A 17,484-nucleotide genomic window follows, 5' to 3' on the forward strand; every position below is an offset into this window, starting at 1 on the left:
ACTTACTTATCGCAACGGTCCGCCACATCTTCTGCATTAGGTTTGTTAACTGACACATTATCAAATCGTATGAGAATGTGCCGCTAACCCTGTTAGCTACTCCTGATTATCCGACGGCATCCCCAGCTGTTCCTGCCTCTTCGGCACAATATTCAGCCTCTCCTGACTATCCGGCATCGTCTCCGGTTCCTCCAATGTCTTCGGCGTCATCGTCAGGCTCTCCTGTTTATTCGGCATCAACACAGGTTCCTCCTGTCTACTCGGAAACACCGGCCCTTCCCGTCTCGTCACTTTCCTCAGCGTACCCTGTTTTGCCAGCATCGTCTTCTTCCCCTCCCACGCACCCGGAATCCTCTTCAGCCCCTCCAGACTACCCGGCATCGCCTTCAGGTCATCCCACCCCTTCGACGTCTCCTTCTGCCCCTCCTGCGTACCAGACATCGTCGTCAGCCCTTCCAGACTATTCGGCATCATCACCGGTCCCTGCTGGCTCTTCGACAGCATCGCCGGCCTATTCTGTCTCGCCGACATCGTCAGCCATCCCAGACCATTCGGCATCAGCACCGGCCCCTCCCGCCTCGCAGATATCATCTCCGGCCTACCCTGTTTCGCCGCCATCATCTTCGGTTCCTCCGATGTCTGCGACGCCATCATCGGCCCTTCCCATCGCCTCGACGCTCTCTTCGGCCTACCCTGTTGCGCCTACATCGTCTTCAGTCGCTCCCGGGTATCCAGTGTCGTCTTCGGTCGCTCCCGGGTATCCAGCGTCGTCTTCGGTCGCTCCCGCATATCCAGCTTCATCTTCGGCTCCTCCAGGCTATCCCACGGCTTCTTCAGGTTCCCCTCTTGAGCCAACGCCATCTTCAACTCCACTCGTAGCACCTACTCCAATTGTCAGTTCTACGCCAAGCGTCTACGTCCCAGTCACCTCTCTCCCACCAGTGTCAGGCAGCATGACTACAATGTACTCGGAAGTTCCGCCTGTAGCTACTGATTACCCGGCATCGCCTGGGGTACCTGCTTCTGAGATCTCCACGGGTACTGAGCAGCTCGGTATTTATTCCCCTTCATTCTTATTGTCAAATCGCAGATACTTACTCCACACTAGGTTACCCAGTGGCACCCACTACCATGATCACCAGCGCTATGACGTCCTCCGCGACCCCGGACATGTATGGCACGCCTGCTCAACAGACAGGAGGATATGCAGCGTTTGCTGGAGTTGGTACCTGAGCGCCCCGGAGATGAAACTGGTGACTCTGTCCCATGCCCTGAAGACGGCGATGCAGCAGCAAACGCTAGGAATGGCCTGTACTCGTACGCCTGTATCAATTTCCTTTGTTCTACGTGTTGACATCCGCGTAATGTTTTGGGTTTTGGAGTTTGCCCTGTTATCTAGAAAACCTACTGAATTCACTCATTTACCAAGCGATGCACGATCATGAAAGTAATTTTCTTCGAAAGCTGCGTAGCCGTTTCTGATTGACAGGGTACAATCCCGGCTTGTCGGATTGCTCAGAGAACATGACGTGGGGTTCGCGGATCAATAGTCCGTGCGTCTTCGCGTTGCTATGGCAGGGAAGTAGCGTCGCGTGGGCGGCTAGTGCTGTTTACCGCTCACCGTCTGAGCTCGCACCACCACATATTACATAGACGTGCTGCACAACTTCCTTAGACTACCAAAGTTGAACTACCAAATTCATAGCAGGTGCTACCCTTCGACAACATACATAACCCCCCAAACCGTCAAGTTGGCGCGCCTCAAAGAATCCCCGGTCCAGATGGATCCGCCTCCGCCTCTGTCGCCAAACAAGGCACCCTTCTCGCCTGGGATGCCAATCTTCCCAGCCAGCCCCGACCGCGCTGCTGGCTCAAGATCTCCGTATGGCGACTCCAGGGGCTCATCGCCAGTTCTCTCGCCCTCGACACCCAACCTCCGCCCCCACTCGCCCCTTCGACACACCCACCGCCGAACCGATTCCGATGTTTCCGTCACAGCGCTCACCGGCATGTTCGAGAACCTCGAGGTTAAGGACCCACGGGAAGCATGCAAGCGCTTCAAGGAGTTGCTCGACAAGGAGAGGATACGACACGCGGAGAAGTTGAACAAGATCGAGAAGGAACATGCCAAGAAGGAGCGCGACCATGAGCTGTCGTCGAGCCGACGCGACGTTCGCATCGACGAGCTGAAGCAAGAACTTGAGCAAACAAAGGAGTCGCTTGCGAATGCCGTTACCAAGGACATATTCGAGAAGAGAGTCAACGCGAGCAAAGCTGCCATCGACAAGTGGGCACAGGCTTTCAAGGACAACGAAGAGAGGTGGAAGAGTATGGACGCCAAAGCTGTAAGTACACCATGCTCTTCTATACATTTCCACCTATTAACATGTTCCAGACGGAAGCAGCATCGCGAGCCAAGTCCTACGAGGGCAAATATAGACACTGTAAGGCGGAGTACATAGCGGCCAACAACGAGAAGCTCCGATGCTCCGCAATGATACCGCAGCTTCAGGCCAAGATTCAGAGCATCCAGCGTAGCTTGCAGCGGGCCGAGTCAGATGTCAAATTCAAGACCGATGAAGCCGCCAAGTACAAGAACGAGGTGTACAGCCTGCAGGTGGAGATTGAGAGCGTTAACAACCGAATGAACGAAGAAGTGCAGACACTGAAAGAGAAGCTTGGTCTCGTCGAGGGCGAGCGGGACGCTCTTAAGACGAGCTTGAAAGAAGAGGAGGTTTTGCGCATCGCTGCGGAAGGCCAGATACCGCTTCCATCGGCCGACCCGGAAGAGACTGATGAATTCGCATCACCTGTTCGATCACCACGCAAGCCACGCAACCTCGCACGCGAGGACGACGACAAGGAGAACGTGTCGCCAAAGAAGAACGCAGTTGATCTGCGCTTCATTCAGCAGGAGCTGGCAGCAGAGAGACGTGCTCGCGAGCGTGCCGAGGAGCAAATCGACTTCATGAAGATGGAGTGCCAGTTCCAGTGCTGCTCTTGCCGCATCGCTGAGAACAGGGGGAAGCACTACGTCCACGATGACTCCCTCGAAGCCGAGATGCAGCGCATCAAGGTCTCGCTACCCATCTCTACGCCCCCAGCCAGCAACCACGGAGACGATGTCATGGAAGGTGTAGTGATCAAGCAAGAGTCTGTGGAGAACGAGCGTCCCATCACACCGCCTGAGGATGTTGTAGCCAAGACAGAGTCCAAGGAGCCTGAGACCGTTGTCGCCTTCTCTCCAGACACAGGGACCTTCCGCTCTGTGCCATCACCTATGAAGTCTCGTCCGTCAGCAGACATCGTCACACATGCAGAGCCATCACCTGTAGTCGAGATGACCGATGCACCAGCGCCCGACGCGGTCGCTCCTGCCAACATATCTTTGCCACAGTCCCGTCCTGCATCGAGAGTCGACTTTGTTCTTCCTACCCGCAGGGAGAGCAAGGCTGTAGACATCAGCATCCATGAAGACGCCGTCGACGACGACAGCGAGGACGAGGACATGTCACCACCGACGCCCGACAGGGAGCCCACAGGGCCTACGACGCCGTATCTCACTCGCACTATTACCACAACAACTACCATCCCCCTCCATTTCTCCCCTGCCACTCCAGCGTTCAAGGCTGGCCGTGGGCCTATGACTCCTTCGACTGTAGCCCACGCTGCAGCCAATGCACAGACCCCTGTTCTGGGTGAACTGTCACTCAACAAGCTAGGCATCGACCGGGAAGCCGCACTCGCAGCGATCCGTGAGCGCAGAGGACGTGCTAGAAGCATGGCCGCTGGTCACGGAACGCCGATGAAGCAGATGGTCGAGGGTGTAAAGGACCGCAGAGACATTAGTGCGCCTGTGACTCGGGTACGAAGTGTATCGCGGATACGAAGATGAGCGATCAAGGATGGACGTTGTGGAGGTGGCTGGTGATTGCCGTGCTGACTGGGGTGCAGCGAGAGTCGTGATACCATTGATTTTCTGTTGCGACTTTACCTTGCGCTTAGCGGCATTGCATGGCGTTGGAGGCTATTGCTGCATTTGAACTTTCCCGGCGTTGTCTGTCTGCATAGATGTTTTGCACAAGCAACGACTGCGTTATATACCACAGTTTTGCTTCTTGCTAGTTCTTACGATATTGTAATTGAGTTTTGACACGTTCAACTTTGTCTTGGGTTCTGTGCTGAAGTTGATGTGGATGTGAATGGTTGTTCGTGCTTGTGACCAACGTCTTTCTTTGAACACGAATCCATTCTTGTAAACGACACATTGGTTGGTTAGAGCGATTGACCATTTTCTTCGCGTGGTGTTCAAGAGACGAGATGGCGGGCCCCGGCGTGCACACTTCCGCCAAGCCCCGCTAGCGCACGATTGGCGGTTCAAGCGAACGTCGAAATTGATCGCACTCGAGCACCTGGATTATCTCTTGCGACAGCGACTACGAACTTTGACGCCCAACCCTCTTTCTCCCTTCCACACCGACAACCGCAACCATGTCTGACAACGGAGAAATCGAGGTCGAGAACCCCACCGGCATTGCCATCCTCCCCAAGGATGTCACCGACGAGCAGGGCAGCGTAAAGCTGTTCAACAAGGCAGGCTTATTACAACTTCCGCCCACGCGCACAATACTGACTTTTTGCAGTGGTCCTACGAGGAGGTCGAGGTCCGCGACATCTCATTGACGTACGTTTCCCCCACGATATCGCGCCGCACACCCGTATAAAAGGACAATGGTGGCATTGGATACTTTGTATTACGCTGCGAGACCTTCGGCTAACTGAAGCCGCAGCGACTACATCCAGATCCGCTCGCCTGTCTACATCTCACACTCCGCCGGCCGATATGCCGTCAAGCGGTTCAGGAAGGCCCAGTGCCCCATCATTGAGCGTCTCACCAACTCGCTCATGATGAACGGCCGTAACAACGGAAAGAAGCTCATGGCTGTGCGCATCGTCGCTCACGCTTTCGAGATCGTACGTCTACAATCTGCCAGGTTTCGGAATCGCGAAGATGGCATAAAATGCGCGTCGGGAGACGGCTGACAATTGCAGATCCACATCATGACCGACCAGAACCCCATCCAGGTCGCCGTCGATGCCATCGTCAACTGCGGTCCCCGTGAAGACTCCACCCGTATCGGTTCCGCCGGTACCGTCCGTCGCCAGGCCGTCGATGTCTCTCCCCTCCGCCGTGTCAACCAGGGTATCTCCCTCCTCACCATCGGTGCCCGTGAGGCCTCTTTCCGCAACGTCAAGAGCATTGCCGAGTGCCTTGCTGAGGAGCTGATCAACGCTGCCAAGGGTAGCAGCAACTCGTACGCCATCAAGAAGAAGGATGAGCTCGAGCGTGTCGCCAAGTCCAACCGATAAAGGCGTGCGTTCTGTGTATGGGTGTGCATGGTGTCTCTGGGAGGAGTTCTTTCGAATGGCTGTTCTGGTCGTTTTTTGATCGGACAGGATGAGGGATCTTATGCATGGCATGGCTTTCCTAGGCGATTAAGACCTCTTTCATGGTTGCATGACAAAAATGGACAATACGATACCACGTTCAGATGAGCAGTTGCTGCGTGCGAGGTGATGTTGACGGCCACCGACAGGCGAGAGGAGGCCGGACCCGCTGTTGGAAGGCATCGTGTAGCTGTGAAATGCCAACTCATGTATAACAAACACAATGGCGGAAGACGTGTAGACCTTCGATGAAATCCATTACAACTTCATTCATCTATGGGTATCTCATCTCTGCACTTTCTATGTACATGTCTATGCTGCCACCCGCCCTAGCACAGCCCTCTCTAATATGGCTCCAAACTCTTCGAAGCCGACTTTACCACTGTTCTTCTCTCCCAGCTGCTCAGCTTCAGCATAAGCTTTGGCCATGACCTCCTCATCGATCCTTACAAGCCAGTCGTGACCTGTAATCATGATGTGACCCCCTTCATTTTGGAGTTGCTGCATAAGCCCACTTGCGCGAATCAATCTCTCGACCCAAACCCTGTCTTTGCCCTCCGCGTACGCTGCGTCGACCAAATCCACGGCACCCCTCTCCTTCATTGTATTCCTTACAAAGGCGACACACCTCTCCCGTCGTGCGGCCTCCTTCTCGGCCTCCTTTTTTTCCTCAGCCTTCCTCTCCTCTCGCTCCTGTCTTGCGCGCTCGCGAATCTCTTCTTCGACAGCCGCTCGCCGAGCCTTTTCCGCTGCCGCAGTCGCCTCGCGCTCCTCACGGCCTTCTGCCTCTTGAAGACGCCGCATCTCAGCTTCTGAGCGTAGCCATTCGTTGTATGCGCGTTGTTGGTCTTTTCGAGCGAGCGACTTGGCTTTCTTGGTGCCGACTACGCGTTGGGTTGGTGGGGGACGGTTCGCGTTTTGTGGTGGGGGGTTCGCGGGGCCGGGTGCGAAGGCATCGTCGGGTAGCTGGGCTTCTTGTGCTTGAGTATTTGGCTGGCGATGTTGTGGCTGAGGGACGTCTCCGAACAGGGCTTGGAGCTGGTCTTGGTGCTGTGGTGGTGTAGGTGCCCGTGGCGGTCGTGCGGCTTCTACGCCATCGTCTTGGAGGACCAACCGCTCGTCTAGTGGTGCTTGTTCACGCTCATCTCTCTGTCCGCCTGCTGGGTTCCCGATTCCTTGTTCAACCGGGCGATTTATGCCTTCGTTATTCTCTCTTTGAGCATCGCCCGCCTCTGCTGCTTGCCGTTGCGCATTGTACCATTCGCCGATTTGTGGAGCGAAATATAATGTTCCGCAAAGTACAGCTGTGTGCAGAAGATCTTGCGACAGAGGTGTGCCAGATCGCGTAAATGGCAGCAGAAGATTCAGGATCGTGAACGGAAGAGATAGTATGGCCCCCATCGTAACGTTCGTGATCGTATAGTCGATGCTCAGGTTTACACGTTGACGGAGGGTGCGAGTCGATAAATCGAAGTGGGGTTTTCGCGCGAAGACCGGCTGGTAGCGATTGGAAGCCGCTAGCGGTCCATGTAATTGGGAAGTAATATCTGCGGTATAATGAGGAGTCGATGCTTGTGCGATAACAGTAGTCGTCGTGGCGCTAGAGATGTGCTTCGGGTGAAAGACAATGTTAAGTCAAGTTGATGATGCAACTTGAAAGCCCGCCGTAGGGCTGAGCGCTAGTGCCGCGTTGGTGTTAGCGTACATCTTGAGCGATCCATGGATCATTCACATGCAACGAAGTGCTCCTGTCGTCAGCACGGCACGAGTCTTACAGACGTCTGCGCAATGACACTTTGACTGCGCGCGTTCATCGTATTTTCTGCCCTTTTGGTACAGCATAGTCGCTCTGACCATACCACTAACCGGAGGCCTGAACATGAATCCATCAAACCTCGCATTGGTTTGGAAAGCACCAAGATAAGAGAGGGATAATACAGCAGATAATAGTTTCATGAGTGATGGAGTCAGTCAAGACCTGGATATTGGATGCAGGGTGCGTCTCCAATAATATCTAACCTTTTCTTGGAGGGTGCGCCTTACGGCCGATAGCAAAAACCTCGGAGCCTTATTCGCCCTCCTCTCCACATTGTCAAGAGAGGGTAACCAATCGACGTTTTCAACCCCAGCCATAAGCTTTCCCAATCGTTCAGACCCTCCGAGGGCACGGCTGCTGTGTAACATTGCTATGGGGAACGGACTGCGATACCACCGCTTGACGATACGTGCGGAAGGCATGACCCGATTGTCCACAGGTCTGGCCGTCCAACATGTGTACGATGCAGGGATCCGAATCGCTTTTATATCTCTGGACAGGTCCGAATAATGATTACTATACTCTTGTAGCTTTGGCTTCATTCATCAAGGCTTCAATCCACCCGACTCATCATATTCTTCTGTCGACGCTTGTCTGACTCGTACCATTGCCACTCTCCAAGCTATACGATTGGCCCATCTCTACCTCACGCGACGCACATCTCTAGCCTACGGCATATTGAGGCACCTTGCTGCGGGGTCACCACATATTACGCGCCGTATAATTGGTCAACTGAACGTCAACATGGTCGTCGCAACAACAGATGTCTGGCCCAACACGGCGGGCTTCGACACGGATTACGAAGAACACGAGCCCGTGGAGCTCATCGTCAAAGGCACGATCCCACGGCATGCTGCAGGTGTATTGTATCGGACGGGTCCACTCGGCTACAAGGCGAAGACAAACGATGGCAAGATCTGGGCAGCAAGACATTGGTTTGATGGATTCTCATGTGTCCATCGTTTCCAGATTGACTTTCCCGACGCGGACGGCCCGGCGAAGGTTACATACCGTTCGCGACGCACAGTGGATGAGTACCTTGAGATTGTTCGTACGACCGGAAAATTGGATAGTACCACGTTTGCTGCAAAGCGTGATCCATGCGAGAGCTTCTTCTGGAAGGTAAGTCCTGACTGTACGAGATGCACGTGAGGCATACACTGACTTTGTACTTCCACGTCTGAAGGTCATGAGCATGTTCCAGGCATCACAGAATGAGCGCAATGTCGGTGTTACGCTCTCCATCAATATGGCTGGAAGTGACAAGCTTACCAAAGGCGCGAAACCGACGACCAACGGTCACACCAGTGGCGTTGAGACTCTGCACGCCCGAACAGATTCTAGTGCCATCAAGGAAATCGACCCAGAGACGTTGGAGCCGCGCGGTTATGCACGTCAAGAATTCCTTCACCCGGAGTTGAAAGGGCCTTTCTCTGCCGCCCACGCCAAGTCTGACCCCCAGACTGGTGACATGTACAACTTCAATCTCGACTTTGGATACAAGGGTACCTACCGCATCTTCCGTGTCTCGGCAGCGTCCGGCGAGACAGATATACTCGCTACCTTCCATGGTACACCTGCATACATCCACTCGCTGTTCTTGACCGAGAACTACGTCATCCTCTGTGTCTGGAACAGTCATATCACATGGGGTGGCGTTTCGCTTATGTACCACAAGAACGTCGTCGACTCTATCGCGCCCTTTGATCCAAACTCCAAAGCAACATGGTACGTTGTCGACCGCCGCGAAGGCAAGGGACTCGTAGCAACGTACGAAAGCATGCCTTTCTTCTGCTTCCACAGCATCAACGCTTGGGAAGAGTCATCAGCTTCTGACCCTAGCAAGACCGACATCATAACCGAGCTCAGCATGTTTGAGAACCTAGACATCGTCAAGCGCTTCTACTACGACAACATCATCTCTTCCATCGACACGCCTGACTATGAGGGCGAGAAGCGCAGGCCGTGTCTTCCGATGCAGGCGCAATTCCGCCTTCCAAGCGTCAACGCTGGTGTTTCTACTACGATGCCCGCTGAGCTTCTCTTCCAGGCTGACAAGTTCAAGTCGATGGAGCTGCCCACACTCAACCCTGAATACCTCACCAAGCGCCATCGCTACACGTATGGATGTGCCGACCGTCTCCGTTCTTCATTCTTCGACGGCCTCGTCAAGTTCGACAACAAGACTCAGGAAGCTATCTACTGGGAAGTGGACGGCCACACACCTGGCGAAGCGATCTTCATCGCTACCCCCGAAGGTGTGGAGGAAGATGATGGCGTGTTGTTGAGTGTGGTCTTGGACGGATATGCGGAGAAGAGCTACTTGCTCGTGCTCAACGCGAAGGACTTGACGGAAATGGGAAGAGCTGAGATGGCGGGGCCGATGAGCTTTGGGTTCCATGGGACGTTCAAGGAGACGTACAAGACATATCGAGGAGATGTATAAGTGAGAGTGGTAGCACTCAGTAGTGAATGCCTCACTGTCGCTTTGACGCTCAAAACTTCGCAATGTTGTATTTCAGTCTCTATTTGTTGCATTGCCGAATTGCACCAATGGTTACATACGAACGATGTACACTGATTACAGGTCATCTATTCAATTACCCATGACATCCATTCTTTCGGTTGGAAGACTTCGCAACAGATCCGGTACATACTCTAGGAAACAGATATCGATCACCATCTTATCAGAATGTATTTACTGTAATTCGTTCATACCCTCCTCTCTTTGTATCCGAGCTTGAATACCCGCGATGAACCTTGCTCTATTTTCCACCATTATTCGGACGCTTTCGACGCTTCCGATGCGCGGTAGTCGGTCAGCAGTTTGTGGTCGCAAAGTCGGATTGAAGATGAGCATCCTGCGACACATGGGACAGTTGCCATGAAGAAAACGACTCGTTTGATCTTGAAGCCACTTTACAAGACACCTCTCGTGAAAAACGTGTTGACACACGCCAAGCTGAATAATTAATGTTGGCGATATAACGCGGATGTTGTTTTCGGGGTCGGGAGTCGCCGGGGTCGCATCCTGTAGCTCGAAATCAGCTGTTGTGTCGTTGTAGCAGATGATGCATACGGTTTCATGTTCTTGGAAGTAGTTGTCTTGGAGGACGATGTATGGAAATCGTCCAAACATGTGGGTTTCGGTTCGAGAAGTAGACATTGTAATATATTGGGTGGCCGGTGGATGGCGAAAATTGTGACGATGCGACGCCATCAAGAAATATGTTGTATACAGATGCGGCTTGTGCTATATATAATATAGCACCTCGTCTTTTGAGCAAAGTATCAGCAAATATAACCATGGTGTCGCCTACTCAACTTTGGTTCACTGCGCGCACGTGCCTCCATCTTCCGAAGTCATCAAGAACCGAGGTAGCTATAAGTGTTGGACTTTACTTCTAAATCTATTACATCTGGTACGTTGCAGAAGACCAATCCCCGTCCAGGGAAGATGGTAGTCCGCAACCAAATACTGGAAGTTCACGACTAATGACCGAGCGTGAGATCTAACTTCACACACATAAAAAGCAAGGTTTGGCGGCTATACGTTTTTCTAGACTCGTGCCATGGGAGGGCCCTTGATGGCGTGTGCGATTCCGTATTTTGGTTGCCATCTACTTTATCCACTAGTACTGCCATGACTCAGAGCGACAAGCCACTTACGACTCCCGCAATACATCACGATTCCATACGCACAAGGTACTACTCAAATGAGCGAGATCGCAGTCATCACACTCACGTTGACTAGAAAAAAAGCTAAACATGCCTGTAGCCTACATTAACATAGAAGCATACAAAATAGATATTCTATCGTTCATGTAGGCTCTAGACCTGTTTAGCTTTGTCCCTGTGTAAGGTGCACTTAAAGAGACGTTGCGTAGACGGAAGCTGACACAGGGTCGATCTGGCCAGAAATGTCAATAGGAAGAAGCGCAGCGGCAATTGGACGGGTAAACACGTTTGGAAACCACGCAATCGCGGCTTGAAAAAGCGTGCCTTTCAATGTGCAACGTTCAAAGGAACGGGAATGAAAGAGAGCCGAGCTAGTTCCATCAACCTTGTCAGTGGCCGAAACGTGAACAGGGCTTATCTAGGTATTCGAAAGTGATTGAGTTGTGCTAGTGACCTAGTAACACTACAGCCTCTGTTTAAATACGATGGAAGCCGAGGCCAGCGCCTAAACTGTACATCTATTATATGTGACCTTGCTCTTGTGATCAACCAGATTCTTCTATTTGGTTTCTTGAGTTGCTGCGATTAGAACCCCGGTACTCATGGCCTTTCTTGTGTGTGACTCATGCTTGGAAGGTCCGGCGCAAGTGAATTGGGGGAAGAAGGAAACCGTCGTAGCCGTGCTTCTCACGATGGATCTGCTAACCCAAACTTGGCACCTGTTTATGGACCTTCTTTCTACTCAACCACTAGCCACTATCACTAAAGCTTTACCCTAAACTCAAATTCCTCATACACCACCCCCTTCGCTCACCTCAACCTTGAGGCTGAGCAGTATGTCCAACGACATTGCCATCGATGCGCGCCTTAGCGCTTTTTTCGATGAGAGTGTAGACAACCTCCAGGATGACCACTACGTTGAGCATGACGATGTATGCGATATTTGCAGGGCTGATCATACGGCTGATCCATCGGAACCCATCGAGCACGCATCCTCCATCACGCGCACTGGTGTAGTCCAGACGAAGACCTGTCCCTTGCCTCACATTTTCCACAAGCTCTGCTTATACGCCTGGATGCACGCAAAGCTGCGCAGAAACGCAAATGCAACCTGCCCGATGTGTCGCACCACGCTCATCGTTTCTAGTCCCGGTCCATGGAGGGAGTTGTTGTTGGAAGAATCAGAATCACTCGCTAGACAAATCAACGAACTATTTGAGATGTTGGCAATTCTCAGAGAGCAAAACGAGGCAGAAATGATTCAAATAAACGAAGCCAGGACAGCTCTGAATAGATTCAGGGCAGGAAGGGATGAGACTGAATGACCGGGTTGCGATGCGGAGCGTTATTGCGGACAACACCGCGCACGCGCAGCAAATTAAAGTCTACTATCTAATGGCTTTTTCAATATCAGCAGCGCTGGCAGCTATTGTGACCCTGCGCTGAACATGACTGTTCAAGTGGTCGCGGGTCATCGCCAGACAGTTTTCTGACCATAGGTCTTTGTCGCAGTCCTGTCTTGGATTCTGGTACAAGAAGGCAAAACTTCCAAGACTAGAAAATATCATTCTGCCATTCCCACTTGGTCATATTGTCTTGACAAGCTTGTGATCGTCCGGTTGCTTGGCGGTTTCTTATGTCTCGTGCATTCCGAAGTGTCCCGATTTCAGCCGCCGACCGCCTCCGAAAGTCCGAGTTGTACCCGATTCGCCACATGTGCAATGCTTTACTCAGGCTAGATCATGAAAACATGCTTCTTGACCAATGATCGTAATTACAGTCTTGAAAATGCAAGACAGCAGTGGGTCCTTCTTATCAAGGTATGCAGTCTTTCGGTATGAGGTTTTTCGGTGATGACTCGGCGGAACAATTGTTGGGAGCGATGCGTTTCGACTTTGCGATAGGAGAAGTATATAGTGAGGCGCCAGACCGACAGTTCGGGGGAGCGTATCTGTCAGAGCAAGCGAACGTTAGCAATCATTCTCTCTCGTTCCGAACCTACAAGTCTCCAATTCCTTCAAATATCCAATCTCACACTCAATCCCAATACCCTCAACATGGTGGCGCAAACATCCAAGCCATCGAGCCGCAGCTCTTCCGTGACGGCGCCAGTTGAACGCTCATCCTCACCGAGCATGCATCATGCACTTGCGACTTCTTCGTCTCTGAAGTCGATGCTCAAGAAGCCCTTCCAGGGCTGGTCCAAGGATCTCCTTCGCGCGAGGGACGACGACGACGATGACTACAACTTTTCGAGTGGTATGCGCCGTGGAGCTCAATACTACCAGAACGGCGCCTGAGATGGCCGGGAATACTATGATCCGCGACTGATGGAGGATGAGGCCGATGCCACACTACGGTCTCCCAAACGACCTCGAGCCCAATACCTATGCGCGTCGACGGGGTGGTAATATCGAAGGGGCACGTGAAGGCAGAGTGGTATACCGTGTGACGGTGGTAGTGACTCGGGGGTTTTGGTGGGCTGGAAGAGCTTGTCACACCCGGCGGGTATGGCTGAAAACGGTTGTGTGGCAGGCCTGGCGTTTGTGCTGCGTTGTATTACTTTTGCGAGCGCGATACCCTTGATCTTTCCCTTAATTTACACAATTTGTAATGCACACTTAGTTCCACAATGCGCGTTATCGTACGAAGAATTGGATGTGTTGTGTGACGATACACACGACCAGAAAGCTCGTGGAGACGCCTGCCACCATTCTGACAATTCTGAGCTCGGGTTATGTCAGCAGCGCTTGACGCATCCGCTTCTCCCACTTCATCCCGAACTCCACCTCGCAAAATCTCTCCCAAATCGCGCACTTTCTAAATTGCGGCCTTCCCGAACAACTAGAGCCTGCATAGGGCTGGCATACATATGTGCCCTCGCTTGCGGTCCCGGTAAGGTTGCTACCCATGGACTGGCCCAGAGAGCGCCGCACCGAAACATGCATGGGCCATGCTGCAAGCCACAAACTCTTCCGTCTGTCAAGTCTAGCTCACACACGAATCGTCACCAGTGCATCGAGGTTACACGCGTGAAGACGAAGTATCTTTGAACATGGCAAGCTTTCAACAGTAGACCATCTGGCTGACCGAGTACGAGAATTTGGCAGCTCTAACTCATGGCTTCGAGTGCGCATCACCAAGCAACATCGACGTCACTCCACAGCATACTCGGCTTGACTCGACGAAAATTGCGGAGGATTTGCGCGCGATTTCTCCTAGGCAACAGTCGCACGAATAGACGCAGCTAGACCATATCAGATGCCGGTGTGCCTAGAAAGGCGGCTTGGTGGTCTTTAGGGGGCCTGCGCCGCCCGGTTAGGCGTGCCGCATCATGCGCTGTCAGTTAAGCGATCAGCCTCCGAATCTCCCCAATAAGTAGACTAGATATCCCATACTCGACGAACCTTTTCTTCATCGCCAAGCATCACTCGTTACTGCCTGTCGTTCGTTGCCAATCTTTTTCAAGACTCTTATCTAATACTTGTTACTATACCCCACATTGCTCGTCTCAATCAACACCGCAAGATGTCTAAGATCCTCTCCGTGGCGCTTTTCGCCTCTTACGCTGCGGCTCAAACGACCGCTCAGGTCTGGATGCCCGGTCTAGGCGATATGGGCATTTCGTACGAGGGTTCTGTGGTCAGCGTTGACAACGACCGCACTATCATGTCTGTGGCTGTGCAGGGTATTACCCTCGACGACTCACTGGTGCGTAACAACGAGTTGAAATCATCGATAACATTCACTGATCTGTTGCGACTAGGCCGATGTCCCTTCGACCATCACTGTCGGAGGCAACACCTACTATGAATATGACGCCTCCAATGACCACTACGGCGTGACGGTGACCGTCTCCGGCGCATGCTCGCGCCAGAACACCGACGAAGCGGAGGCAACCTGCACCCAAACTACCATTGGCCTCGAATCCGAAATGAGCTCTCTATGCGCTGACCCAGAATACGCTTCCTCCCTCTGCCCGGACGGTGTGGATGCCGCTCTCTCTTTCAGTACAGTGTTCCCCGAAGGCTACTTCGACCTGTTCGCCGTCGTCATCACCGAGGGCGGTGACTCCCTTCCCAGTGCCACAGCGGCCGCATCAGTATCGGCCGGCAGCGTTTCCGTAACAGCGTCCCGTTCCACTGTCACATCCGCAGCTTCTGGATCTGCCACTGGTACCGGCTCCGGCTCTGACGCAGCGGCAAGCACTGGCTCGGAATCTGCTGCTAGCTCTGGAGCTTCTGCCACCTCCAGCGGTCCTGAGGAAGTAGCCACCGGCGCTGCCCACATGGTTCAAGTCCCAGCTCTGGCAGGTCTTGGTGCCGCTGTTGCCGCTTTCTTCTTGTAAAAGTCTAATGGTGAGATAATCGCTTTCATCTGCGCAGTTCATACGAGTTCTAGCTTAGCGAATACCCTTTATGCATCTACGCATCGTCACTCAATACCTACGCTTATAATATCATCCTGATTCGTCTATTCACTTGTCGTATTGTTATCATGCCAAAGTCCTCTAAGAATCTGTCTCTGGTCTCTTCTCCAAGCATACCATTCTCTCTCCATTCTTACCAAAGCAGCTCTTTCCTTCTTTATCCGTCATGACTTTCCCACAGTATACATGTCCCTCACAGTCTTCCCTTTTGCATCGCCACCTTGCCACGTCCCCACCCTTCTCGAGAAAGTAGCAACCTTCTTTACATTCGTACTCTTTTTGAACATGCGCACACCTCATATCGCATGGAAACCATGCGCTTCGTATAATGACTGTCTTAGTGTCTAGAACATCGATGTCTTTGAGTTCGAAAAGATCAAAGTTGGGATTGGTATTCGATGCAGGCAGTTTGTGTGCGGCAGCCACAAGGTCTGTGTTTGTAGATGGTTTGTTGCTGAATATGCTGGGCAACCAGCGCGGCGGTGGTCTAGGTGGAATTAGGACTGTCAAGGTGTATTTCGTGGTGTTCGACTCCATTTCGCCTAGAGGATCAAAGTAAGCCGACATTTCCGACTTCGGGCGTAGTTTACCTGACTACAAGAGTATGTGAGCAGTGGAAAAGATTTAAGAAGCTTGCGAACAGGGACGCAGTATCAGCAGACCCGGTACGAAGAATGACCTGGAGGCGGCGGCTGTGTCTATGAGTGTGGTGAATGAACAAAGAATCTATGGGGTCAGTGTTCGCATGTGACGCACGATGTGAAGAGGGCTGTGGGCGACAAACGAACGCGTTGTGTAAGACAATGGTGGATTGTTGATTGGTGATTGGGGATGCGCTAACACTGCCGTGGATATTTCGCTTGCGCATTCACAATCAACTGACGATACCGGATTGTAGAAGGCACCTCATGTAGGGAAAAAATGAACAGGTCTAGAGCCTACATTAACGTTATGTCACCTACTTTGAATGTGTTCATGTTGCTGTAGGCTGTAGCCCTATTGAGCTTCTCTCTTGGTTGAGATTAACATGAAGGTATTGGCATAAACAACCGATAACCAGCCCAACTAAAACGAATTCGCCTTCTTCAACCGATTACTCTCCCTTTCCTCCCTCACATGCTCGTCATAACCCTCGATACACCTCAGCCTTTCCGTAGGGCTCAGATAAACCATGCCACCATCTTTGCACCAACCCTCCCAAATCTTAGGCCGCCCTCTTTTCTCCCTGCGTACAGTTTCTCCTCCAATTTCCACCTCTTCGTTCTCCATGATACTGCCCGCTGCCCACTCAATAACGTAGTGCTCCTTCAGGTACTCTGCTTTGCATTCGCGTCCCGAGGCTAGGCAGTTGCAGCGAATGCTTTTGGGGATTACATCGCAGTCGACATCGAAGGTAATGGTTTCGTTGATGCCAATCAGATCGGCGTGTGAGAAGCTGGAGTCTGAGAAGTATTGTTGTGACGTTGCGGGTGCGACGAGTGCGGTGATTCGGAATGTTGGCTTCTCTGGCGTTGGCGAGAAGTAGGCCATGAGCTTGCTGAAGATACCTGACATGGTGGACGGTATGTGGGTGTGGGCGCGGATGTGGTTTGGATGCGCTTGTGATTTAGACGTAACTTTTGGGATTCTGTTTGAGAGTAGGCTTGGCATTCGGGAATGAGGTTATTAAAAAAAAACAATAACCGGAGACGTGGTCTTTTATTGAAAAATATCTCATGTGTTGACTCAAATGCACAACCATGGTTCTCATGTTCTGGCGAAGACCCTTAATAGCGAGCCACTCACGGCACTCGTAATGCTTCAACGTACCAAACCCGAAGATCAAACGCAAAAAATATCATCGTAGGAGATGCGACCAAGGTTTGTGCGACGCTGCCAGTCAAATATTACTGATGCGCTGAAAGAGCGGAGACCGACGTCTCGAGATCCAGCACAGAAGTCGTGGGCCGCGCAATACGCTGCAGTTCGGCGACGCTTCGCGAGATACCCATCGGTACACCACGTACAACTTTGTTGGCCGGATTACTGAACCACGCAGCGTGTGTAGTTGTCGCGTATGCTGGAACTTGTTCAACTTCCGATTTTGCAGGTTTAGCTGCAGGAGGCTGACGGG

General features: G+C 52.3%; 6 protein-coding genes across 6 annotated transcripts; 4 read left to right on the forward strand and 2 right to left on the reverse strand.

The window, feature by feature from the left end:
- Positions 1-1,781: 1,781 nt before the first annotated feature.
- On the forward strand, positions 1,782-3,895 carry J4E92_005553 (uncharacterized protein; the record flags this gene model as incomplete). The annotated part of the gene is made up of 2 exons (XM_051496933.1): positions 1,782-2,345; positions 2,396-3,895. 2 exons carry the CDS (start codon positions 1,782-1,784, stop codon positions 3,893-3,895), a joined length of 2,064 nt encoding a protein of 687 aa, XP_051352593.1.
- Positions 3,896-4,491: 596 nt separating this feature from the next.
- Positions 4,492-5,370, forward strand: RPS5 (ribosomal protein S5; the record flags this gene model as incomplete). The annotated part of the gene is made up of 4 exons (XM_051496934.1): positions 4,492-4,575; positions 4,644-4,684; positions 4,791-4,974; positions 5,053-5,370. 4 exons carry the CDS (start codon positions 4,492-4,494, stop codon positions 5,368-5,370), a joined length of 627 nt encoding a protein of 208 aa, XP_051352594.1.
- A 390-nt stretch (positions 5,371-5,760) lies between these two features.
- J4E92_005555 (uncharacterized protein) lies at positions 5,761-6,849 on the reverse strand (the record flags this gene model as incomplete). Its single annotated transcript, XM_051496935.1, has 1 exon — positions 5,761-6,849. The coding sequence occupies one exon, from the start codon at positions 6,847-6,849 to the stop codon at positions 5,761-5,763; it is 1,089 nt and encodes a 362-aa protein (XP_051352595.1).
- A 1,159-nt stretch (positions 6,850-8,008) lies between these two features.
- On the forward strand, positions 8,009-9,710 carry J4E92_005556 (uncharacterized protein; the record flags this gene model as incomplete). The annotated part of the gene is made up of 2 exons (XM_051496936.1): positions 8,009-8,386; positions 8,451-9,710. The coding sequence occupies 2 exons, from the start codon at positions 8,009-8,011 to the stop codon at positions 9,708-9,710; spliced, it is 1,638 nt and encodes a 545-aa protein (XP_051352596.1).
- Positions 9,711-14,470: 4,760 nt separating this feature from the next.
- J4E92_005557 (uncharacterized protein) lies at positions 14,471-15,290 on the forward strand (the record flags this gene model as incomplete). Its single annotated transcript, XM_051496937.1, has 2 exons — positions 14,471-14,653; positions 14,709-15,290. 2 exons carry the CDS (start codon positions 14,471-14,473, stop codon positions 15,288-15,290), a joined length of 765 nt encoding a protein of 254 aa, XP_051352597.1.
- Positions 15,291-16,436: 1,146 nt separating this feature from the next.
- J4E92_005558 (uncharacterized protein) lies at positions 16,437-16,925 on the reverse strand (the record flags this gene model as incomplete). The annotated part of the gene is made up of 1 exon (XM_051496938.1): positions 16,437-16,925. One exon carries the CDS (start codon positions 16,923-16,925, stop codon positions 16,437-16,439), a length of 489 nt encoding a protein of 162 aa, XP_051352598.1.
- Between the last annotated feature and the right edge of the window lie 559 nt (positions 16,926-17,484).

The sequence above is a fragment of the Alternaria infectoria genome (genome assembly GCF_024043175.1).
Source record: "Alternaria infectoria strain BMP 0036 chromosome Unknown scaffold_8, whole genome shotgun sequence".
NCBI lineage: Eukaryota > Fungi > Ascomycota > Dothideomycetes > Pleosporales > Pleosporaceae > Alternaria > Alternaria infectoria.